The 27,329-nt window shown below is 34.5% G+C and overlaps 1 protein-coding gene across 1 annotated transcript in view; it reads left to right on the top strand.

The window, feature by feature from the left end:
- Positions 1 to 27,329, top strand: part of SPOCK3 (SPARC (osteonectin), cwcv and kazal like domains proteoglycan 3) — a 300,134-nt gene that overhangs the window by 226,585 nt on the left and 46,220 nt on the right. The window contains exon 6 of the mRNA XM_090288825.1: positions 9,596 to 9,710. Within this exon, the coding sequence (XP_090144951.1) occupies positions 9,596 to 9,710 (115 nt within the window). The remainder of the gene's footprint in view (positions 1 to 9,595; positions 9,711 to 27,329) is intronic.

Raw genomic sequence — 27,329 nt, 5'->3', positions numbered from 1 at the left:
TTAAGTGAAGGTGAGACCATTGCAAAGTATAGCAGGGCTGAGACAGAAGGTTATCAGAAGGTATCCAAATGAAGATTTTAGTCAAATGACATACTAGGATATTGTTTTAGAAACTATACCTCATTGCACAATGTGGCCAATGTGGACTAGTTATTTTATTAGAGTTCAAACTTTGAATTTGCCAGCTTGTCTAGAAATCATAAGCAGAGTATATAAAAAAACATACACAAAAAGACAAAGGAACAGATAAAGAACTATGAAAAAAGTAGATTCACATGAAAAAAATATTGGGATTTTTGTGATATTCATGAGAAGTATTTTTGTAACATTATTTGATTTTTTTCTGTTAAGAGAAACAGTTGATTTTTAAAAGAAATTGTCTTAATCTTATTTTTAAAAGGACCAATCTATTTTGAATTATTTCAAATTCAGGAATGCCAGAAAAAAACAAAATGTAAGTCTTTTCAAGGTTATTTGGAAGGTAATCATTCCTGGAATTGACACAGAAGATGAAGGTCTTTGTTTCTTTACTTAAGGCAAAGTCTATTTTGATTGTATTGTCAAGCTTCAGTAAGAAAATAAGAACTAGGAATTGTTCTCTGATACATCTACATTAGACCATAGATATATTTGCCACTGACTTGTGTAAATTGTATACTACATTTGCTGAGAAGTCAATAAATAATATTAATGTTTTGGAACTCCGAGGGGCATGTGTAATATAAATTCCCTGGGGACAACACATTGCATGATTTTTAATGCTATTCTATCATATTTAGTCATGCAGTGCTTGGCAATTGAACTAAATAGTGGTTAATTCCTTCAGAATGAACATTGTTTATAAGAAATATCTGAGTGTGTGTTTTCAGGAAAGGCAAATGGAAAGCTTATCTGTTTTATACTGCAGTTCCCAACTCTGGGTGCAGAGATGATACTTTGGTTGGTGAAATATGAATTTTAAAAGCTCCTCAGGTGATTTTTACATGTGCCCATGATTGAGAAGCACTGTTGCACTACTCCAAATTATTGCTTAGGAAATCTTAAATATGAAGTTTTGAAAAATATGAAAAAGAACAATAATGTTTGAGAAAATTTCTTTTTAAGTTTCAACATCGTACTATTACTTGTTAATCTTTCTTTAACTTTTCCCCCATATTTGAGGCACTCTGTTACTTTCTCTTAATGATAGTTACTAATTCTAATAGCTAGATGTATATTTTAAAAGACAGAAAATTTCTTACACATCACCATTTTGATGTGTTGCATCTATTAGTATTTGGTGTTTAACTGTCCTAGCTGCCTTCTTTGAATACTTTGTCTGAGCTGAAGTAATTTTAGGTTGGAAGATCAACAGACAGAAATAGATGTGCACTGTTTCTATTTGAACTACTTTTCAACAAAAGCTAGGTTTTGCTTTTGGCTTGGGTATGCCAACTTGATCAAGATGACAACTCCAACATATTATCAGAATCATTGGGATAAGCTCTTTTATATCACTGAGCATTAAAGGAAATAATACGAGTTAGCTTTCTCATCAAGTCTCAGATTTGAAAAGAACTCAATAGGACATCTAGGACAAACTTCCACACAATATGCAAGTCCCTGATAAGATATCATGTTCTGCAAGATAAGCACCTATATTTGAGGGGAGTTCTAATTTTCAGAAAAGCTTTCCTCTGCTTACATTGATTTGGCTTCAAAAATGCCATATTTTTAACCCCTTGAGCCATATTGATGCACAAAATACATACTCTATTTTCTTCAGTTATTGGAAAAAATGTGAATTTCTAAATTTTCCATTTTTAATGTAACATGAAGCTAAAATACATTTGCAAAGCAGCCTAAGGGACTGAATATTATTTAATTTTTATAGAACTGTAGTCCTATTTTTAATATTCATTTCACACACATTTATTTAGATACAAACCTTTTTTATATGGCTCACCTTCACTGAGTCTAGACCATGCAACTTTGTTTCATAGAAATCCAGTCATTTATTTTGCTCTAATATTTGAACATATTAAGTCATATTTAGTTAAATTGTATAGTTATTATGTTATTTTTGAACTGATTTTAAAGATCAAAAAGTAGAGTGGTGGTAAGCATAAAATTCATCTGACAGAAAAGAAGTTTGGAGTTACTTATTAGCCTTAATTGTTCAGCATGTTGTATCAGTTATTTCTTTGGAGGTTGACTGAGAGATAAATTTCAGTGTACTTTTTTTATCAATCAAAAAATACTAATTCAGGAGAAACTAATTTATATGCTCCTCTTCTGAAAATATTACATGTTTGGGTTAAAAATCATTACCAAATAAATGTGAAGTACAAATTTTTAGTTGATTTTCAAAAATGATAAATAATTATTGAATTAGTGTAATGTTTAAATGTTTTCTAAGAAAATATTGAGTAAAAATAGGCTTGCCTTCTAGTCAAGATTGAGACATAGGTAGACATGCTTGACGTCCTCACATAATCATAGAAAAAATTACAACCAGATCTCAAAACTAATAACACCCAGAACTCTCAGAAAATCAAGCTGTATGGAAGTCCAACAACCAAGGATTTAAAGTAGACACATTCATGCAGGTGTGTAGGAGGGGCAGAGTTATGGAGATGGATGGAGAGGTGGAAGCAGTGGCGTTGGCAGACAGAGAGTCCCACGTTCACATATGGTAGATAAAAATCAAGAGGGATACCTTGGGAGTGAGTGATCCCAGCTCCAGGCCAGACCATACAGCCCAGGGTTCCAGCACTGGGAAGATAAATCTTCATTACTTCTGGCTGTAAAAACCAGTAGGGGTTGAGGTGGCAGAAGAAATTGCCAGATCTTCACCACTCAAAGGGCCTGCACAGACTTAGAATGTATGAAAATCCACACACTCTGGATTTCACCACCACAGTAACAGCAGGAAGAATGCCATTCACATACAGGAACTGGATGAAGTGACTAGAGATGGGCAAGTGCTGGGCATGCCTCCAAAAGCCAGGGAGTGGCATTTTCCCCTTTCCACATTCTCCCCCTGCCACACACACACAACAACAACAAAGTGGTTAACTGTGTGGCCCCACTCTTGCAATTACCTAGGGCTCCACCCACACAATTTACAGGTGCCTTTTCTACATAGGCCACACTAAGACAAGGAGTCAAAGCAGCTCTACCTAATACACAGAAACATACACAGGGATGCTGCCAAATTGAGGCGACAAAGAAATATGGCCCAAATGAATGAACAGAAAAAATAAAAAAACAGAAAAAGAACTAAACAAAACAGAAATAGAATATCTGTCAGATGCAGAGTTCAAAACACTGGTGATCAGGAGCTCTGAGAATTCATTGAGTACAGCAAAAACATAAAGGAAGGAGTAAAGGTTACACTAAGAGATAAAAAATCTATAGGGAACTAACAGAGAAGGGAAGAAAGCTGGGATTTAAATCAATGTTTTGGAACATAAGGAAGAAATAAACAGTCAACCAGAACAGAGAAAAGAAACAAGATTTCAAAAAAATGAAGATAGGCTTAGGAACCTCTGGAACATCTCCAAACATGCCAACATCCAAATCCTAGGGTGCCAGAATGAGAACAGGAGGAGCAACAAATTGAAAACTTATTTGAAAAAATAATAAAAGAAAACTTCCCTAATTTGGCAAAAGAAATAGACATACAGATCCCAGAAGCACAGAGTCCCCAAAAAATTGGACCCAAAGAGGACCTAACCAAGACACATCATAATTAAAATGCCAAAGGTTAAAGATAAAGAGAGAATCTTAAAAGTTGCAAGAGAAAAACTAAAAGTTTCCTACAAAAGAGTACCCATGAGACTGTCAGCTGATTTCTCAAAAGAAACTTTGCAGGTAAGAATGGACTGGCAAGAAGTATTTAAAGTGGTGAAAAACAAGGACCTACAATCAAGATTACTCTGTCCAGGAAAACTATAATTCAGCATGGAAGGACAAATAAAGTGCTTCCCAGATAAGGTAAGACTAAAGGAGTTCCTCATCACCAAGCCATTATTACATGAAATGTTAAAGGGACTTAAGAAAAAGAAGATGACCAAACCATGAGCATTAAAAAGGCAACAAATTCACAACTATCAACAACTAAATCTAAAAACAAACTAACTAAGTGAACAACAAGAAAGAAACAGAATCATAGGTATGGGGATCATGTGGAGGGTTAGCTGCTGGGAGGGGGAAGGAAGAAAATGGGGGAAATGGTGCAGAGATTAAGAGGCATAATTGGTAGGAACAAAATAGGGAGATGTTAATTAAGAATAGCATAGGCTAGAGAAGCCAAAGAACTTAAGTGCATGACCCATGGACATGAACTAAGGGGAGATTGCTGGAGGGTAGGGAGTACCATGTGGAGGGGAACAATGGGGGAAAAATTGGGACAACTGTAATAGCATAGTCAACAAAATATACTAAAAAAAGAAAATATTGAGTAAAAATAAAATCTAATTATTTTTCTCCTTAATCCTGCCTGTATTTATTTTCTCCTCAGGATATTTCCTATATGTGGAATATAACATATAGAGTCATTTAATGTTTTATAATTTGAATTCATTATCAGTATATTCAAATGCACATATACAGATAAGGAAATATTAATGTATAGCAATGCCTGATTTTTGTTTTTCAAAAAGGAAAAGGAAATATAAGAAAATGATGTTTAAACATAAAAACTATGTGCAGTTTCTATAAAAGGATTCTTATAACAAAGTAACTATAAATGCTAGAGAGACTTCTTATGTTCCCAACTTTGGCCTACATGGACTGCTGTCAAGAAACTCAGTGAGTAGTGTGATAGAATTTCATGTTAATTCGACAAGAGAATCCAGGTGGCTGAACCAGAATTGAGTTTGAATTCCCCAAGCCCCCGTTGGCTAGGCTGTCAGTCGGAGAATGCAGCAACCAGGCCAGCCTGCAGTTACTGTTAGGGGAAGGAAAGAAAAGTCCTGAATGTTTAGACAAGTACCTACAACCTCTTTTCATCCTGTTAGTTCTCTAGGGACCAGATGAGAGGGCATGATCCCTTTCTGGAGGTGGAGAAATTCAGTGACTACGGCAAGGGGGGTAGGCTCTGAAATCTTTTTCAGTAGATTTTTGAAGAGACCCTCCCAGCGCTTACAATATCAGATGCTTGGGGACAATAAGGAGTGTGAGTGGGGCACTGAATACCTTGCCTGTCAGCCCATTGTCAAGTAGATTTTGTGATAAAAATTTCACTGTTATCTGACTGCAGATAATCCGCAAAGTCAAACATATAGCACAGATCAGTTTCAAAGGACATAGTGATATGGCCAGAGTCAACTGATGGAACTGGAATAGCAACAGCATCCTCGGAAAAAGTGTCGCAAGAGACTTATAGCTGAGATTGGTTCATTGGGGTTGTGGAGCCCAAAGGTGGGCAGTATGCTGCACCATGCTGGATGGCTTCCAAATCAGCCTGTTGATTTAACTGATATAAAGGACCATGTAAAATGTCCAAAGGAAGAACATACTCTTTCCAATACCTCAATAATCCACTTAGGTGCCAGGACCACATTTTAGTGATGTTGACCCAAGAGATAGCCATTTTTCTTCACTGTTGGCCAGATTGAGCATTATAAATCCATCCAGATAGTCTGAAAAAAACGTTACTTAGAAGAGGGCTCCTAAATTTTGTCAGGAATATATCAGCCATTTGTGCTGGCAAAGGTGTAGTAATCCTGCATTCATTCAGCGTCATTGTGACAGAGGCTTTGGACTTTCCAACCAATAGGGTGTCATCTGTGTAGACAGAACTTTAGACATTAGACAGTGTAAGCACCTCCTGGTGGCAAAAGGCAAAGTAAAGTTTTCCACTAGAAAATTTAACATATGACTCTTGGCTCTTCCACAATGAGGAAGACTCCCCCGCTGGTACTTATCAGACAGGAAAGTACAAACATATAGAACATCAATACCTACTATACAGTCAAATGTAGAAGCAACAACATGTGTTGAATTGGTCCAAAAAGATTCACAAGAAAGGTCGTATTGGCTTACCTTCCACATGGTGAATCCTACCTGAATCCTATCAATTGAATACAGTGTCACCTTCCCAACAGAACCAGACACGATGATGACTTCAGTGCCTCCCTTTACCACAGCCAGAAAATGGTACATTTGGAAATGGTTACAGATATATCTTTGTGTGCCTGCTTTTCCTAAGATAGTTGTTTATTTACAACATTTAATGAATTGTTAACTTCTAAATGGTAAACTAGTTTGCATCTCCTCTCTCAATATCCTTATTGTTTTTCATTTTTTGTATTCACCTTTCCTATATAAACTCACCTTTAGTGATATGTTTTAACCATCCCAGTTAGTAGGACCAACCTCCTTCCTGTAACCAACATTGCCAGGAGTCTTCCTTCCCAAATGTGTATACAGTAGTCCCTCTTTATATTGCGGTTCACTTATCGCGGCCTCACTGTATCACGGGATTTTAAAAAATATATTATATTTAATTATTTATGGCGCATTTTTCGCTATATCACGGGATTTTGCAGTACTGTATATGTATGTTGTTAACATTACGTAGGTTTAAGAGTGTAGAATAAATAAATGTAACGTTCTTACTTCATGGGGGTGTCTAGAATGTAATACCCATAGTAAGTAAGGGAATAGTAGCTGTAAGAATAGTACATATTTTAAAAAGGCTCTCAATATGTCTTAAAACATAATGAACAAGGAATGTCTCCAAGCTTTAGTTTGCTAAGACAGTTAATATGAAAATTTAAATATGTAAGCTCTGCAGACATTGAAATGTATGCACAAGCTATCACACTTTGGTATTTTGATGTTTGTGATATCATTGTTAAAATTGTTTAGTACATTGAGATCTTTAATGCCTTTTCTCTTGTTACCTAAATTTAACCTTCTGTCCTGAGTCTTTCATTCCCTTGTATACTCTTTTAAAATGCATCCTTTTTTTTTCTTATTCCCATTCTTTTATAAATAATTCAATCCCATTTATATCTGTAAGAATAATTTCTTCTCAATGTCATCCTCATTTTTAGGAGTACTTAGTGTCATGTTCTTCTATTTTCATCCATTTCAAAGTTATTTTAACCACTCTGACACCTTTTTGGAAAGATTTATCTGTCAAAGCCTATATATTATATACTAAGAAAAACAATGAAAATACAAAATCAATAGCAAGGTAAATGATTTTATTAATTTTATATATGTATTTTATCAATCATCAAGCAACATGATTTTGTAGGTTTTATTTTAATTGAATCCATTGCTGATGATTGAAACAATGCTCAAATGATTTAAAGAATTTTGTCTTAATAAGAAAACTCAATGAATATATAAGATTGAAGTGATAGTAAAAATAAGTATACTATCCCACTGATCATTCAAATGTTTAAATTTATTTAGTAAGGTCATATTGTCTCCTTAGATCCTGTTATTAAAGCAAATGACTTTATCTTTTGCTGACAATTTTGATTATTAAAAAATTATTTTTCAAGCTTCCTTTTCACAGTAACTTTTAACTTATATTCTCAGTTCCAGGTTCTTAACCAGGAACACTTCAATCATGTCTTTCTCTACAGTATTTGAATTTGGGGGGTAATTATAGACTAATGAGTATGCCCTTTATGTGATATTTTAGTTCACTTATACCATTATAAATATTTCAGTTTTGTGATAATTGAGTAAATTGAACATTATTAATTAGAAATGCAATCAGTGGATGTAGCTAAATTTTTTTAAATACTACTAAATCCTAATATTCTTTGAATAATATTCTTCACAAAGAATTTTTTCAAAATGAATCCATAAGGAAAGAAAACTGATTTTCTGACTACAAGAAGCTAAATTCATATAATTATACACATGATATATAGTTGTTGCACATTTGATTTTGTTGCTCTCTACAGAAACACATACAGAAAAAGATTGTTCAATAGAATCATTCTAAAGAAAAATTGTTTTGTTTATGAAGTAATTCTTTTGCAAAGCAATAACTTCATCATATCATGCAAATCTTAAAGGCAGCTTTGAAAATTTTAATTTGTAATTGTATCAAAGAAAATTAGTTAAAAGGTAAAACTTGATAAAAATGAAACAAAATTTTAATAAAGATTGTGCTTTTTTATTGTAAGTTATTTGCTTAATATCATTACAAACAGATACTAATCAACTTTTGAGTAAAAAAAATTGCTGTTTTAATAAACCAGTAACTCATGTATTTTTGGACTTTTCATTTTCTTTGACTAAAAATAACACTGCTAAAAATCAAACACATTAAAAATGTAAATGAGTATAGCATAACAACTTTGAAGGGAGCTAACATTTTCACATTTCAAAATTTTATATTAGCTATAATTAGTATTGACTTTTGACTTTATCTCCTCATATACCACTTATAATTGCTCCTGAACTTTTCATAAATTATGTCATGAGTCAGAATATTCTTATGACCAGACATGGTTCTGAAATATTGAGTTAAAAGAAGTTAGAGGAAAGAACATTACATTTGAAGTCTCCAAGTTTTATATAACTTATTTAGCTTTCATTAAAGCATTCACAATTTCTTAACTATTTCTACTTTTGATTAACTATAGGAAATGTTTATTTACATTTAAAATTTATCATGATTTTACATGACAAAGTCATTTTTTTAAATTATTGAAATATTGAATAATGAACAATAGTGATACCTTTGAAGTAGCTTATTCTTCTGAAAAGGCCCACTAAAGTGCTACAAATATATTCCAAGTGCAATAATTTTTAATCATTTGTTGTAGGGCTAGTTAAGAATTTTGGTTGAGAGAGTTGTGTAACAAGGGGAAAAATGTACAGATGTGAGTAATCTGATTAGTCATTGGGTGTATTCAGTGCTTCTTGGTATCAGCTTAAGCTGAATTAAATTAGTCACTGGTGCATTTGTCAATAGGAGCCAGAAAGTCTGCTCTATTTAATTTTAAAATAATTTGTACTGACTAAATTATGGTGTTAGCCACTAAAGAAATCACATTATTTTAGTATTAGCAAGATCAATTTCTTTTAGGGAAGGAAGATAATTATTGTCTCTTTAAAATATGGAGTAGTTTTACATTTTTAAAAATCATGACAAATGTGTATTTATAAAATATTATCTTAAGTTCAGGCTTAAAATACTAACAAAGAGTAATGTTTACAAAGGGAATCAAACCAAAACAAATCTAAGCTAAAAAAAATCTTTATGTGCCACGGTAATTTTGATTATTTGCCTTTAATTTCATTCAGTTTTTGTTAACATTTACTGAGAAGAGCCTGCCTCTTGGTTGTTGATGCTATTTGATTCTTAAAACTCAGTGGATTAAGTGTTATTCCTATTGTTCATATTGAAAAATTGGTACTGAGCACGTTTAAGAAACTAGCCCCAAATGTCACATTTAAGAAGTGGTGCTGTTAAGATTTGAATTCAGATGTAATGCTCTTTGTTATATTCCATTCATTTATCTTTTCCCATAGCATGTGTGATAGAATCACAACTGTACTGTTCTCACTTTCTTGACTTTCTACTGTTATAACTAAATATATTTGAATTACTATTCTTCTTCTTCTTATACAGTGCAAACTAGAACATCAGGCATGTGTCTTAGGAAAACAGATCTCAGTCAGATGTGAAGGCCGTTGCCCGTGTCCTTCAGATAAGTCAACAAGTACAAGCAGAAATGTTAAGAGAGGTGAGTGATGAAAACTTCTATTTTTATATTGGTTCTCTATTTAAATGTTTTGCAATAAATGTTGTCATTATGTAAACAATAAAACTTACATTTATACATGTCCCTAGCAGTAATTATATTGTAAGTGATGTTGTATTTCCTTTAGCCTCAATAATTACAGCAAGTAATGCTTTTCTATAGATTTCCACTTATCTTAATTGTAATAGCTGGATGCTTCTTTCCCACATGCTCACCATATATAAGAACTCTAAAACAATGCCTTCTATGAATTATTGTTTCTGAAATGTGTTTTACATTCTTTTATTTTTTTCCTTTGGGAGCACAACTGTTTAGCAGTACCATAACTGGTAAATAGTTTGGTTCACTGTGGAACTGGTCAATTAGTACTAATCTTTTTAATTCAAGATTTCCAAATAGTATGTGCATGTGTGTATAAAATTTCCTACTAAATAATTTAATAAAGTAAGCTTTATTACTTTAATAATTAAAATAATTTAATAAAGTAAGTTTTCTTTTGATTACCTCTAGTATTGTTAAATCTGTTGTTTGTCTGTTTTGTTTGATGTGTGTTAACTTAGTGAAATATATGAACCTAATATGTATTATGGTATATAATTTGACTTTTGATTGATTATGTATTATGTTTCACATGGTATTATTTTTATATTTAAGATATTGTTTACACTTTTAAAAATATCTCCATGGCTGCTAGTTTCAGTTCTTGGCAGCAATAGATAAAGGAGGAAATGTACAGAATGTTTTTTTAAGTCAAAGACTATTTTATAGAACATTAATTTCCACACTTATCATATATTTTATAACCATATGAATTGTGTAATTTAACAATAATTATCATTGCTTCTTAATGCAAAGAATTTATTTTCTCATCTTTTTCTAAAAAAATATGAATAACATATGCAGATTAGAACATTGAGGTTTATTTAATGTAATCTATGTATTTTCTTAAACATGGTATACTTGACACTCCATATTATAGTTCTGCGATGAATATTTTATTACAGTAGAAACTTGTAAAACTTGAGTTATGCCATTTATATGTGCCTTTACTCATTAAGCAATACTTAAGATAAAATTTATAATTTAAAAGCTATTTATAGCATTGCTTTTAGTAAAGAAACTTGTTGATTGTATTATTCAAAAATAAATTAAGTAATTTGCAAAATGAATGTAAGCTAGTACTCAAATATTAGGCAATGTGCAGAAAGACACCAACTGGTGGAAGAAGCTGTCTTCCAGAAGCCTCACCCTTGCTGCCTCACCCCAACCTAGAGTCAATTTCAGAGATTTATTCTGGACTCCCCACCCCCATCTCCCAATCTAATCACTCTTGCAAACCTGAAATGAGAATGTTCAGGCATGAGCTTGAATATATTAATCAGCTCCGTTACAATTAAGAGTAATTATAGTTTTAACTGAAGTACTTTATTATCTCCAAAAAACCTCCGCTGCCTTGCGGCATACCTCTTCTGGGGAAAGGCTAAGGGAGTAAACCCCGACAGAAAATCCGGAGCCAGAGTCCCTAAGGCGGTTTGACATTGTAGTCAACACCGGCAACTCCTGCGGCGCACCTGAAGCCAAGCTGTATTGACTCCGTCTTTCCCTTGGATCCTTCAGCTGCGAAGAGAGGGGGGGTCTGCTGCATGGGCAACAGCAGACCCTCCATATCACCCTGCCCAGGCTCTGTAGCTTCAGCTTCACTGGAGAGGACACTCCAGCGTCATCGCAAGATGTCGATTCAACACGGGAGGAGACAGATACCGTGTCACTCCCGAGTCGGACTGCACAGCCATTCTCGGCGGTGCAGATAGACTCTTAAGAAGCTACACCATCGTCTCTCGAGACGGACGGCTGCCGACGACGACGACTTTATTATCTCTTGCATTCCTCAGCCCCACTCCCTATTTACATAATTGAATACATTTTTCTCTGCAAATCACTGTAGTTATGAAGTAAATCCTACCTTGGTGTTCAATATCCATATCTTCTTATTTTCATTTAGAGGCTATTAAAAACATTTGAGTAAGAGTAGACATTATAAGTGTATACCTATAATACTACAAAAGCCTTCAATAAGACTTCTTGATTTTAAACTCACTTTTGAATGAAAGGTATGTTTGATGTGGTACTAATTTATTACAAGCTCCCACAAACTAAAGAGGAACTCAGTATGCCTTATATACAGAAGGTAATGCATCTTCAAATAGGATCCCTCGTGAATAAGCAATAATTATGTTTCATGTTGCTCTTGGTCTCTGTACAATATTTATATTGATATCTCAAGAAGGAAACTTTTCTTGAAGTCATATTATCAGGGGATAAAGATTATTTGTGTCCAATTGTGCATAGAAAGAGAGTCAAAAAGAATTTAAACTAACCCTGCTATGATGGATTGTCAGGGCAAAACAAGTACAGAATTTTGCTAGCTCCTGTGGAAAAGCAGTACAGAAAATTGTGAGTGTCATTTCTATACAGTGCCAAAGGCCTAAAGAGAAGGGAAATGTAAAACTTAGTTCAGTGTTGTTTCTAATCTCTCAGCTGTCATTTACATTAGAAGCATGCCTTCAGTAGATGGTGTAGTGCCAGAATTTGATTTAATGGCATCTCTGTTCTAGAAGAAGTGAGGCAAACCACCAAAAATTAACTATTTCTTGAATCCTCCTGACTACCTTCATTTGAGGTCAAATTGACACCAAAGTAAGTTCTGACTATATTAAAAGATCAATGAATTCTTCAAGTGACTTGAAATATATTAAAACTAATAAGAATACAGTTCTTTATATACTATGAGATAACAAAGTTCCCTTCTATTCTCTTAATGTGCATAAATTGATCTAAATACATACATTTAAGTCGTCATCGGCAGCCGTCCGTCTCGAGAGATGATGGTGTAGCTTCTTAAGAGTTTATCTGCACCGCCGAGAATGGCTGTGCAGTCCGACTCGGGAGTGACACGGTATCTGTCTCCTCCCGTGTTGAATCGACATCTTGCGATGACGCTGGAGTGTCCTCTCCAGTGAAGCTGAAGCTACAGAGCCTGGGCAGGGTAATATGGAGGGTCTGCTGTTGCCCATGCAGCAGTCCCCCCCTCTCTTCGCAGCTGAAGGGTCCAAGGGAAAGACGGAGTCAATACAGCTTGGTTTCAGGTGCGCCGCAGGAGTTGCCGGTGTTGACTACAACGTCAAACCGCCTTAGGGACTCCGGCTCCGGATTTTCTGTCGGGGTTTACTCCCTTAGCCTTTCCCCTGAAGAGGTATGCCGCAAGGCAGCGGAGGTTTTTTGGAGTCAGAGTTTTCCTTCTCTGATACATTTAAGTAACCCAAATAAAAATAGGTAGTTTACATTCTAGATTTTGACTTTACATAAGTAGATAAACATACCCGTCTTCAGTCAGTAAATTAATTATATAGTTTTGTGCTTTTCTAACTCATAAAATCAAGATGACAAAGGCCAATGCTTCTAGGTCCCTTTAGTGTATACTTTCCATTAAAAGAAATCATTATTTGATAAGAAATAGAGAATGATCATTTGGATAGTTAATCAACATTATTCACAGACTATTGACAATTTAGATGATTTTTAAAGCCCCATATGTATTTTATATAGTTAGGTTAATATGAGATTTGTAGGTGTGAACATAGACTATGAGCAGACCATTTTCCACAGGTTTTGTATATTCTTCTGTTATGTTTTGTGTTTGGTGGCAAACTTAATACTCAAAGACTGATTCTGTCTTTACCCACAATTTATTGAGCACAGGTTCACTGTGGGAATTATAATCACAAGCCAATAACATACGATATAATTTTTCTTAATAAGTCAATAAAGAAAAAACATATTCCACACATATGACAGATTTAAACACACACTCATTCCAGGCAAGAGGAGATAAAGAAATAAAGTCCAAAAGTAACAAATGTGTACTTTTTTATACAAGTTTGGTTTTGTTGGAGTGATGGCTTGACCAACCACAAGCTGACTTCAGCTATCAGCACAAAAACAAACAAATAAAAAGTCTCCCTTGTTGTTAGATGACATTGCTAGAGAAAGGAAGGTGACAATGCTGGTGGACAGGATAGACTGTTGTGAGGGTTATCACTGCAGGGATCATTACATAGGTTAGTGGCCCTGCCAACCGAAGAGTCACCTTGGCCAGGGCAGGAGCAAGTATTTCAAGATCTTCAGAGAGCTACATAGGTTGAAAGTGTGTCATCCCCAGACTGAAACTCTCAAATAGTCCTCACAGACTCTCAGTCTGTAGTCTAAATGTCCCCTTGTCGTAGTTGGTTCTCCATGTGTTCTTCCCCAGTGAGGAGTAAGCAGCTGGACTGCTGGGTGCTTATAAACATTAACAGATGAGATGATAACATCCTTACACAACTTACTTTATTCCCATATCAAAGCAACTAATGAAAAACTGTTTGTCTTTGTCATAAACAACTGAATTAAAACAGTTTCACTTAAGTCATAAACAAGTGGATTGGAAATCATGTTAAACCAATATACAATACAAAAGGCTGGGCAAAAATAGGTTTACAGTTTTGAGTATGCAGAACACAAAGCTGTTACCTATTATTAATTATTGTATTATTTATTTGTATTACAACTGTAAATCTACTTTTGCCCACCTCTATATAAACTCATACATATAAATTGTAATCCTAAATTTAGACGGGACTTTTAGGACCAAAGATGAAGAGCATTGAAAAGGCTCTTAGTATTTATTTTGCACTTAGTAATCCAAACTCAAAAGAGTCTATCGTAGACATATCTTAAATGATCTACATAGCAGTGGTTCAAGATCACAGTAAACTTTTGACCTGTGCTATATCATAAGTGCTCCATTAGGTTATTCATTTGAATATCTAGATTCAGAAGGTTCTTTCAATTGACATTATTTTTGTTTCAAATATGAGTATAATAGGGTCCAAACTATTTTTATTATTGGTTTTATGTAGCTAATTTGGTTTTATATATCTAACTTCTTAATTTTTAAATTAATTTTGAATGATATAACTTTATAAGTTTACCCTCACCCCAGAATATATCTAAACACACACATGTGCATAACTTAAAATGTTGGCTTTGAATAGAGATAGCCAGAGAAATGGAAGAGAAATTATAAAAGATTTGAACATTATCAAAATGATTTTAAGAAGTATTTTTAAGGATGTTGAAAAAAGATAACCCTTGTATACTACTGGTGGGAAAGTAAATTGAGATAACATTTATAGAAAAGCATCGAAGTTTCTCAAAAAACTGAAAATAGAACTACTATATGATCCAGCAATCCCTCCTCTGGATATATACCCAAAGGAATTGAAACCAGTATCACAGTGAGATACCTGTGCTCTCATGCTCATTGCAGCATTATTCACACTAGCCAAGATATGGCAGCAACCTAAGGGTCTATGACAGGTGAATGAATAAAAGATCTCACACACACACACACACACACACACACACGCACACACACACAAATATTATGCAGCCTTAAAAAAGAAGATCCTGTTGTTAGCGATGATATGGATGAAGTGGAAAGACATTAGGCTAAATGATTTAGCCCAATAAAGAAAAAAACTGTGTGATCTTGATCTCTCACATGTGAAATCTTGAAAAGCTAACTATGTAGAAGCAGAGAGTGAACAGTGGTTACTGTGCACATGGAGGTGGAGGGTACAGGAGATGGCGGTCAGTGGGTACAAAGTTGCAGTTATGTAGTTTGAGTGAGTTTAGAGAGCTAATGTACAGCACTGTGACTCTTCACTAACACACTGCATGAATATTAGAAATTTGCTAAGGGAATAGATTTCAGGTGTATCACCTCACACCCAAAAAAGGTAATCGTGTGAAGAGATATGTTATTTAGGTAGACTGTAGTAATTTAACATGTATAGGCATATCCCATCATCATGTTGTATACTTCTATATATATTTTTTATTTAAAAAATAAAGAAATATTTTAATAAGTAAGTCTAGATAAGAGAAGCAGAAGAGATACAGACAATGAAACCCTGAAAGCAATAAAGGCATGGGACACATTCAAGAAAAGTTCCTATTCCATTTGTGCTGGTATGCAGGGCATTGTTAGAAGCATACAGTGCAAACTGGTGATTATCAAAGATGAAATCTTTGACTATAATTCAGGGGAGTCAGGCATATGAAGAAGTTGAAGTTCTTTAGCAGACAGAATTTCCAAAACAGTTTTCTTTCTTAAATTTAATATTTATTGTATTTTTTCCATTACCATTTAGCTCACTTATAACCCTCTCCCCCCAGATGAAGAGGAATTTATTATGTTTCTCAGTTGTTTAAGTAAAATAATTAAAACATGCACTTCTCTATAAACTATATAATTCTGTAAAAGTAGCATATTTATTAAATTATTTATTAATTCTTTGAAAAACACTTCACATACAGCAATATTTGAAAATTTTTCTAAGTGTACTGATTTTCTCTTTTCTTATCTTTGCTAATACTTTACCTTTGTATTAATAATTTAGCTACAATTATTGATTCAGTTAAAAAATGAAAATCTTAAGGATTTTAATAATTAAACAATTATTTTTATAGTTATTTACAGATAAGACTACTGCATTTTATAATTTGCTACTTTGCAATCTTATGAAGTAGAAAATAAAAAATTACACTCATTCTTTTAATTAAAGGAAATAAACCCAAATAATTTATATAAATTGACTAATGCTACACAACTAATTATAAAATAAACTTAGGCTGGGTGTACAATTTCTACCCACAGGAATGTGCTAAAATGGAGTAATACTAATTATGAAAAAATTATTATATGTATAAATTATAAATGATAACATAAATGGGTCCATTGGTATAGTAGATTGCAGATGGCTATTGAAAGGTCTTAAAAGAAAAATAATTTTAATCAATAAAGATCTAGTTAAACATTCATTTTCACTTGTTTTACTTGGTATGAGGACTTCAGCATCATACAAATAAGGGAAAAAATGATTTAGATACTCTTTATATAAGCATCTTAAACACTCATTGTCCACTTGGGAAGATTAAGTGGTTTGCCCAGTTTTTATGTACCTAACAAATATAAAATAGAATTTTAAAAAGAAATTTTAAATATCTAAAATATATATTATTTTATAATATGAGTTAAAGTTAATTACCCAACTTGTTTTATAAACAAATTAGCTGTTTTCTCTTAACTCTCTAAATACTATACCACTTGAATACCAGCCCATGAACTTGACAGGTATATCCTCTTTATATTATTTTCCAATTTAATTTGCTACATTCAGATATTTTTTATAGTTTTACTGCCTTCCTTTTTTTTCCCTTTCCAAGACTCCTCACTTTACCTTGAAATCTCCCAAGCCACAGAAGACACATCATGTGCTTCAAGTAGGAAGTCTACCTCCCACCGGCTTTTTCTAAATTTAATCACTGTGCTCATTTTCTAAGCTTCTATTTTTGGCTTTTGAGGGAGCCTGACCCAATTCCAACCTACTTGCTGCATGCACTCCTGAAGTTATACACATTTTCAGAGTTTAAGTTGCTGTGCTAAAAACACAGCCAACAGAGCCAAGGAGAAAACTTAATTTTATTGAGCACAGTCCGTTGAACAAATGCCATCATCCAGGTCAGCGAGGGCGTATAGTGTAAATGTTTAGAGGGGCAAGGGAACAGCATATCATCTGGGAAGTACTAAAGTGAAGCTAATAAATCCACAGATGTAAAAGCAAATTCTTCTAACCTGGACAAATAAGAAGGTTGAGTGTCCAGGGGAATCCCATACCAGACAAATATTGAAAAGGCTTGTAGCTGCTGCCAAAACACCCCATTTTGTGCTGCCTTTCCTGAAGTTTTTATTGCAATACATATTACAATAAAAATTTCCAATCAGGAAAGTCAGCACAAAGGGAAGTAGGCTTTTATCCTGCAGAAAGAACTTTATTTACACCAGCCTCTGAAAATCTTCAGTATATTGTAGGGGACAAGCATGGGGTTCAAGGTCAGTGCTACTGGGAAGTGCCACACATTAGAGCGACAAGCTGGAGACAGCCACCACACAACTAGTATGGAAAGACAATGGTGATCCCAGTCTCCAAAGGAAATTTATTTAACTTCATTTATCCTTAAACAAACTTACTGCTCAAGGCCACTTGGGCATAATTTTAAAACATTTATAGAGGGGTTTTGCCATTTAAACAGTGCCAATTAAAATTTTATTTTTTATTTTAATCTTTTTATGTGGGTAAATATTAAAGAAATTTTTTATTTGTAATTTTTAAAAATTTTTATCAAATTATTTTTAATTGTTTTTCTATTACAGTTGCCCCAATTTTTCCCCCTTTGCCTCTTCTGCCAATCCCACCCCCACAGTCAATTCTCACCCTGTTGTCCATGTCCATGTGTCATACATGTTTTTTTGTCTAGTCCGCCCCATTCTTTCCACCATTATCCTCCTACCCCTCCCTTCTGGTCACTTTCAGTCTGTTCCATGTTTGCATGCCTGTGGTCCTATTTTGTTCATTAGATTCTTCTTATAGTGAGATCATGTGGTATTTGTCTTTTGCTGCCTGGCTTATTTCACTTAGCGTAATATTCTCCAGTTCCATCCATGCTGTCGCAAAAGGTAAGAGTTCCTTCTTTCTTTCTGGTGCGTAGTACTCCATTGTGTAAATGTATCATAGCTTTTTGATCCACTCATTTACTGATGGGCACCTAGGCTGTTTCCAGCACTTGGCTATTGTAAATAGTGCTACTATGAACATAGGGGTACATAGGTTCTTCTGATTGGGTGACTCGGGATTCTTAGGGTATATTCCCAGCAGTGGAATCACTGGGTCAAAAGACAGTTCCATTTTTAGTGTTTTTAGGACTTTTCATACTGAAAATACTTCTGCCATAGGGAAGAAGTGATTGGAATTACAATAGTTAACACAGAAAATATTTTAATGAGAACAACACTGTCATAGCCAATTAGGCATCAGTGTCATTGTGTTATTCAAAGCTAATCTTGTTTTTTCACATTTCATTTATTTATTGTTTTGCTATTGCAGTTGTCCCACTTTATCCCCCATTGCTCCCTCCCCACCCAGCCCACCCCTTCTCCCACAGTCAATCCCCACCCCATTGTCCATATTCATGGGTCATTTATACTAGTTCATTGACTAGACCCTTCCTCTACTTACCCCCCTCCTCTCCCTGCCACCCTCCCTTCTGGTAATTGTTAGTCTGCTCCTTATTTACACGCCTCTGGTTCAATTTTACTCATTTGTTTGTGTTGTCCATTAGTTTCCTGTATTAGGTGACATCATATGGTAATTGTTTTTTGTTGCCTAGCTTATTTCACTAAGCATAATTCTCTCTAGTTCCATCCATGTTGCTGCAAATGGCAGGAGTTCCTTCTTTCTTTCTGCTACATAGTATTCCATTGTGTAAATGTACCACAGTTTTTTGATCCACTCGTCTACAGATGGGCACTTAGGCTCAAAATCAAAGCATAATCTTCCATGGAGGGGCCTTGAGATTCACTCCACATAGGTGTTCTCTATTTGACTTAACATTGCTTAGGTGAAGAATGCCAATGCTATACCTGACTTATGAGAACACAGAAAGCCTGTCACACATTGCTACGTAGTTGAATGGATTGCACTTTTATTAGAATCGTTATATTTCACTAGCATTTTAATAAGGTAAATTCCATTCACCTTGCTTAGTTTAAATAAATGGTTTTTGCTGTTCTTGAGAGAGGCTACTAAATATTTTGTTCTTGTCGCTAATACAATTTTCATCATACTCTTTGTTGGCAGATGCTTTATTTAAAAAATGAAATACTTCCAGCATTGTTGTCTGTGTAGATTTTTACTAGAATGTCTTTGGAAAGTTTCATTCTCAAATTTGGTGCCCTGTTTCTGAAGATGTGTCCTATTTAGTACCATAAACCCCCTGGGCACTAATTACACTTATAACATTGCCCTTCTAATCTTTCTTAATAAAGGAAAATTATAGCTCTACTATGTTCCCAAGGCACAATGAGTAAATTACCCAATTCAAAGGCAACAGTTGCATTTCAGGTTGTTCTAAGAGGTATAAATTTTTAAAAAATTCATATTACTAGCATATATATGTGATTAAGGATATTAAACTGTAAAAGCACTAAAATAGTCCCTGTTTATCATATGTTGTATACACTGTTTGTAAAATTTTAAGTGAATTTCTTTGTAGTTGTTGTGCAATTGTATCTCAAATTGTCTTAATAGAAAGTGACTGCTCCCACAGAATAGATGTGGTTAAGATATAAATCTCTGTTAGAGACACATATATAAGGGATGCCTATAAAATACCTTCTATATGTATATTTACATATATATGCATACAGTATATATGTGTGTATATATATATAAATATATAGCGTGTATGTGTATACAATGCCCTGGCTGGTTTAGCTCAGTGGATTGAGCATCAGCCTGCGAGCTAAGTGTCGCTGGTTCGATCTTCCAGTCAGGGCACATCAGAGAAGGAAAACTCTGACTCCAAAAAACCTCCGCTGCCTTGCGGCATACCTCTTCAGGGGAAAGGCTAAGGGAGTAAACCCCGACAGAAAATCCGGAGCCGGAGTCCCTAAGGCGGTTTGACGTTGTAGTCAACACCGGCAACTCCTGCGGCGCACCTGAACCCAAGCTGTATCGACTCCGTCTTTCCCTTGGACCCTTCAGCTGCGAAGAGAGGGGGGGTCTGCTGCATGGGCAACAGCAGACCCTCCATATCACCCTGCCCAGGCTCTGTAGCTTCAGCTTCACTGGAGAGGACACTCCAGCGTCATCGCAAGATGTCGATTCAACACGGGAGGAGACAGATACCGTGTCACTCCCGAGTCGGACTGCACAGCCATTCTCGGCGGTGCAGATAGACTCTTAAGAAGCTACACCATCATCTCTCGAGATGGACGGCTGCCGACGACGACGACGATGTGTATACAAAGGTATATATACATAAATTAATTACTGGTCACAATAAAAAGAGGCTACTAGTGAACAGAAAGAAATCAGTGTACTTATATATTTCATACTTGTTTTATTTAAAATAAATTATTAATTTTTGCTCATACAATATATCCGCTGGTAGTCATGTTCTGTCTTCTATAAAATATCTGAATTATTCTTTTTGAAATTTAAGTAGATGACCATTCATTTCACATATTTTGTACAGTATTCCCACACTTATCGCAGGTATTACGTTCTAGACCCCCCCCCCATGACAGGTGAAAATCCACAAAGTAGGAACCTTACATTTATTTTAGTATTTATATATATATTAAGGCTTTATAAACCCTTCCCACACACTTATAAACCGTTCCCACTCCCTTATTAACCCTTTCCACACTTTTATAAACACTACATATGTTCTTAAACATATTCTACACTCTTAAACCTACATAACTTTAACAACATACATATACAGTACCGCAAAATCCCACGATATAGTGAAAAATCCACGACAAATAATTAAATATAATGTTTTTAAAACTCCCGCGATACACTGAGGCCGTGATAAGTGAACCGCGATATAGAGAGAGGGACTACTGTACTTTATATTGATACAAAGTATTTGTGGAGAGTTTAAATATACCTCTATTTTATACTCACTTAAAAATCTGTTATTGAATTCTAGGTAATATTGGCAGATATAGTTTTGAGAAAGGTGTAGATATTTTCTCCTACAAGAATTTACAGGCCTTTTAATCTGTACCTAAATGCCGTGGTGAGAGGTAAAGACAAACAAATACAAAAAAAAAAAAAAAAGAGAGAGAGAGATTATGTTCTGTGGCAGTTTAGAAGAAATTAGGATGGGTTAAATGAAAGAGTTAGCATTTGGCATAGACCAAAAGTTACATATTAAGATAGAAGTATAAAGAATGTAGACAGAGCAAGGAATCTGACCAAATGTATAGCAATAAGGTTTCACAAGGAGTTTGGTAAGATAGTGAACCTCCAAAATTCTGAGCAGAATGTTCTTTCTTGACCCTTCTAGACTTTGTCTCCCAGGTGTTAACTACTATTTAGCATTACATGACTTAGACGTGGCCAGTGTGTGTAATGGAGGAATGACCCATTGAAAGAAATCTATCAGGTGTGTTCCATACATAGGTGCTGAGCTAGGTGCTACAGGAATACACATAAACATATATATCTCATGTGCTACGTAGTTATGTTATAAACCTAGATTGTGAATGCCAGAATCAAAATATGCTTGATAAAGAATTGTTCTATCTATGGACTGTAGGTTGAAGAAAATATATTCTGTCTTAATGTAATTTATAAGAAGTATTGACAAGGAGAATATAGTTCCAACAAAATATAATTCATTCTCATTTGGTAAGTGAGCTAGAGCCTAACCATGTGCAACAACTACCTGAAGGACTGTGGTTAGCATGTATGGCCAACAACTTCTACATGACTTCCCCTGCATATGAATAGACTGCTTGAAAGACTTTATGTTTGGAGCTCCAGTAGTCACCATAGAAGGAAAAATGGTAATTTTAGCTGTGACACTTTCAGAAAATTCCTTTTTTTAGTCTTTTGAAATTACTCATGATAGGAAATTCAAATTCAACTTTTCAATTTCCTCTTAACTATTCCCTCAGTTGTAGGAAAGAGGATTACTCTGAGACTCCTATGTATACTTATTTTTTAGACAAGTTTTGGTCCAAGGCATATTGAGACCTCAGTTATGAATGGAGATAAAGCCTAGGTTTTCCCCAAACACATGAAATATTAAAACTTGAGCAACAGGAGTTTCCAGCTGGCTCTTGCACTTTCTAAAGGTCTGTGTTCACAAGCCTCCTCCCTCTCCCCAGCTGTGCCACTCAGCTGGTATAGACATCTGCTCCCACAACTGTGGATGCAGTTTTTCTCCTTGCTAGAAGTCAGGCTTGAGACTAGGCGCAGTGGTTTGGAGGCCACATTCCCTGATGAACCCAGTAAATTCCTGCCAGTTTCTGAGTGGAGTGCCTGCCTTCTGCATGGGTGAGCTGAAAAACCATAGTGGAGAGAAACTAAAATTTTAAAACCTTAAAAGATAGTCTTTTATACGATATGATATACCCACTTTAGAGTCAGCACTAGAAATCAATGCATCCGATTGATTTGTTTTAACCTTGAAAGTGCCCCAGATGCGGCTTTCAGATGATTTAGTGCTTTGTGTTTGGTTAGCTTAGCAGGCATAGGAATCTAGCCATGAAGAGGTAGAATTGGAAAAATAGAGCTGTCCCAGAGAAATGCTGCTTTGGTATGCATGTCAGTTAAATTCAGTTCACTGTCATTGACATAAAAACAGACAAGGTACTCCCCTCTAATCTGTTCACAAGTCTTCCTCTCCAGAATGTACTTAATAAGGAAAGTTATTACTTTGACCACTTGCCTTTGCAACTCCTATTTCTAGAAGGTTCTCTAGAGCAGCAGGATCAGCATCACCTAGGAAGCTATTAGGATTAGAATTCCTGGCACACAGTAGATGCTTCATAAAAGCATGAAGGAAGGTTAAATAAGAGTAGCAATAATGACTTAAGAGAGTAAGGATCACATTTTTGTTTTTTCCTTTGTACGTAAAATACTGAGAAAATGTATTTCTCTTGAAGCAAGAATTTTTAAAGACATATTAAGAGTAACTGGCCTGATTTATTAGGAAACACAGTTTATACTTCTTGGGAAATGTGGGCTGCAATTTCAGAGCAATCAGAGCTAACTCGAACCCTGTATTATCAATAAAGATCTGCTACTCAGGGCAACAATGCAGTTGCGTGGAGATGGAGGTGGCCCCTTAGCTCTTGACTAATTTTTTAGTATACCACTGGTTAATGTGAACTCAGCTGTAATTTATTTTGATTTTATGAATGTGTTTCTAATTTTAAATAAATCACACTGTTTTTCACACAGTGAATGATAAAGTTTATAAAGATGTGTAAGAAGCACAGAGCCGATGGTACTGCGAGAGACAGCAGAAAGAACTGTCCTATATGAGTAACTGGACGGTCAAGAGCAAGCTCATTCACTCCTTTCAAAGGTGCTCAGTGATCATCTGTGTATTTTGATAGTTCTTTCAACAATTTATTAACTACCTTCAGTTTGGGGTATCTTCTTTACTAAAAAAATTGCAAGTGGAACATGGATTTATTATATCTGAAACTTGGTAGCCTCTACCAATTCTAAATAGAATTGACAATCTAGAAATGTTATTGACAGAAATCTTGAAATGAATTTTAAGCTAACGGTGAGGTCATACATCTTTTATAACTGCTCCTAATAGAATCCAGTTTGTTGGAACAATTTAAGTGTTTCTTAATTATTCTGCTCAGTGAACAGAGCTTAGAAAATAGTACCAAACATAATCTGTTAGTTAATTCATGGTTTAGCCAAAAATATATTATTTGTATTCCAAATCAACTCATGTATTTATTCTAGGTATATTATGTACAGATTTCCCTGGTAAGGTTCTGTTGGGGAACATGAGGATCGATCAGAAACCTCTTCTGATCCCAAGAATCTTCATGAAACAAACTCAAATGTATTGAGAATTTCGCTCGTATAGGACAGTTCTGTGTTGTTTTGGGAAGAATGTTTACTTATGTATATGTTCAATGTATCTCCCATGGTTAGAATACCACTATGGAATATAAAATATATTGAGTTGAGCTATATGAAATTGTCTTTGTAAGTCCAAATCATTGATTAAGAACAATTTTATTTGAATCAACCTAATATTTTTTAAAGGTTGCTTTACATTTTGTGAAACAATATACTTTATTCTTGGATAATTTTGCTCTTAATTCTTGCAGTGAAAAACCTTGGGATTCTGTATAATTTCTATTTAGTTGCATTCCCCATCTCATAAAATACTTTGGAAACTACTCAGGGAAAATTTGAAGATTTATAGTGTCATTGCATTACAAACTACATAGTCTTGGGTGGATTTAGAGTTGTTTCAGCTTTGAAAAATATATCACTTTCTAAGAACATAGTTTATCAAATAAGAGGAGCTCAAGAGAGAGGAAACATTTTCGACTGCTTAAGATTTAAATTTTATCTGTATGTTATAAAATAAATGGGAATAATTTAGAAAATGTCCTTGTAGCAATTTTACAGTAAAACAATTATTTAATTATATTCCATATCACTTTCAGTTGCACATATTACCAATTTTATTTTATTGCCTCTTCTGTCACTATGTTGTGCACTGAATAAATAAATAAATATATACGATTTAATTTTTATAAATACTCGCAATCTATTTCAACATCCAGCTGGATAAATGTTTACATGCATCATAGAATTTGAGACTATTATTGATAATTTGGTACTTTGGAGATGATCTAAGCTTTTTATGTTGTAAAAGAAAAAACCAAAAACAAGTTATAAAACTAAAAAGTAAATAATCAAGTGAGATTGGGGTTAGAACCCAAATCTTCCTACATCTAGTCCAAAGGCTTTTCTACTAAATCAGAATTTTAGAACCAGGCCAAAAACTTTTTTCAAAAATAATTGTTATATTTTAAAATCTGCTATGAGATTTAATTCTAATTTTAACAATATGTTTGTGTCTTTATTCAGTTTTACCCAATGTTTTCATCATTACATCCATTTTTTTCCTGTAACATCTCTAACTTTACTTTTCCTGAAAAAATTCCAAGCTGTTTAACTTCCCATTCAAGGTCCTTCAAAATCATATGCTCACCTATATTGCAACATTGTCACATAGAACTCCATTTAAATCTATTAATAATGATTAGAACATGGCAAATAAACCACAGTGAAATACCACCTCATATTTATAGGATGTCTTCAGTCAAAAAAATCTTACCATATGATCCAGCAAGTCCAGTTCTACTTATGTATCTGAAAGAACTGAACGTACATAGAGTCTCAAAGAGATATATTTGTATACCTATATTTACAGCAGCTTTATTTACAATAGCCAAAAGGTGGAAACAACCCAAGTGTCCATTGACAGATGAATGGATAAACAAAATGTGGTTTATACAAATAATGGAATATTATTTATACTCTTAAAAAGAGGGGATTCTGACACATGCTAAATCTTGAACATTATGCTAAGTGAAATAAGTCAGTCACAAATAGACAAATACTGTATCAATCAATTCACATGAGCTGCCTAGAATAGTCAGCTACATGGAGACTGAAAGTTGAATGGCGGTGGACAGGAAGGGTGGAATTGGGCATTGTTTAAAGGGTATAAAGTTTTACTTCTGCAGAATGAGAAAGTTCTGGCTATCTGATTTACAACAAAGTGAATGTACTTAACATTCCTTGAAACAGTTAAGATAGTAAACAGTATGTTATGTTTTTTATTACAATTTAAGGGAAAAAACCCAGCAAAGGAATAGATATCTTTTTAGTTATATTCCTGTGTCTATGGATATCTTTAAATTTTCTGCTTTTTCCCTGAAGCTTTCTCTGACAAAACAACTGTTGAATGACTTTCCTCCAATTGTATATATTATTAGTGGTTTCTCCATGAGTTACACATAGCCTAGGGTGGAGAAAACAATCCATTGTAATACAGAAAAAACAGGTTTAACATTTTATTTATTTTATATTTTAACTAAAGGAAGCAATTTACATCTTCTTAATTTGTAATATGCAAATTGACAGAAGTACATACACATGCATAATTTATAAATGGATGTATAGAAACAGGCAGAACAGATTCATAATTTTACTGATGAGGATGCTAGTTCATAGCAGCCCTACATATTGTTTATACTGTCTTTCTGACTTACTTTGGAAAGTGCATCCTCATTGCCACAATCAAATTATAACCCCTCAATGACTCCTAATTTTAATTTGTTTATTTGAATTAAACTTGATAACATGTTGGCCTCTTGGAGAATTTCGTGAGCCTCGAAAATAAAGTCTAATCACATCCATGCTGTTGTTAGATATAAAAGATATATTTTAATTTTACTTTAGCTTTTAAAAAAGAATGGCTAACAAGAAATGATAAGCAAAATGACCCATATAATAGTATGGAAAGAGTAAGATGTTGGATTGGAACCAAGAGAAGGACAGAAAGGGAAGTACTGTAATACGTGCAGGAAAGCTTACACCATGAACTAGGCATATGCTCTCCTTAAATGCTGGCCAGCACACGGGCTCCCAGAATCACTCTGGTACTCACTGGCACAAGCACCTCCTGTTTAAAGCTGTGACCCGTAAAGCTGCAAGTGTAGCCATATTCAGTGAGACTTACGCAGAGTTCAAATGATGGGCTACTTTTGATCATTTGGTTGTTTTTGAAGTAAAGTACTTGTTTCAGGAAGTTTCCAGCCTGGAACTTTCAAAGCATCTGGCAGCTCACCAAGCAGTTAAATTGGAGTGCTTTCCTGGTACACCCAGCGAAAGATTTTTATTGACTGTTTCTCTCTTTTGTATTTTATGTCTGAGAGCAATTCAAAACATCATTCTGTAACACAAAGAATTCCCTTGGCTTTAGGACCAACTAATTCAGAATGCTGCACACCCTGACAGAAAGGAAATAGCATGCTGTGTTTCAACATTTTTTCCCTTTTCCTCAAATGTTAAATACACACTCCGA

Source organism: Furipterus horrens, unplaced genomic scaffold, assembly GCF_987537825.1.
Source record: "Furipterus horrens unplaced genomic scaffold, mFurHor1.1.pri manual_scaffold_10, whole genome shotgun sequence".
In the NCBI taxonomy this organism is placed as follows: Eukaryota; Metazoa; Chordata; class Mammalia; order Chiroptera; family Furipteridae; genus Furipterus; species Furipterus horrens.
Note: the sequence above shows the minus strand (reverse complement) of the source record. Positions and strands in the feature narration are given on the sequence as shown.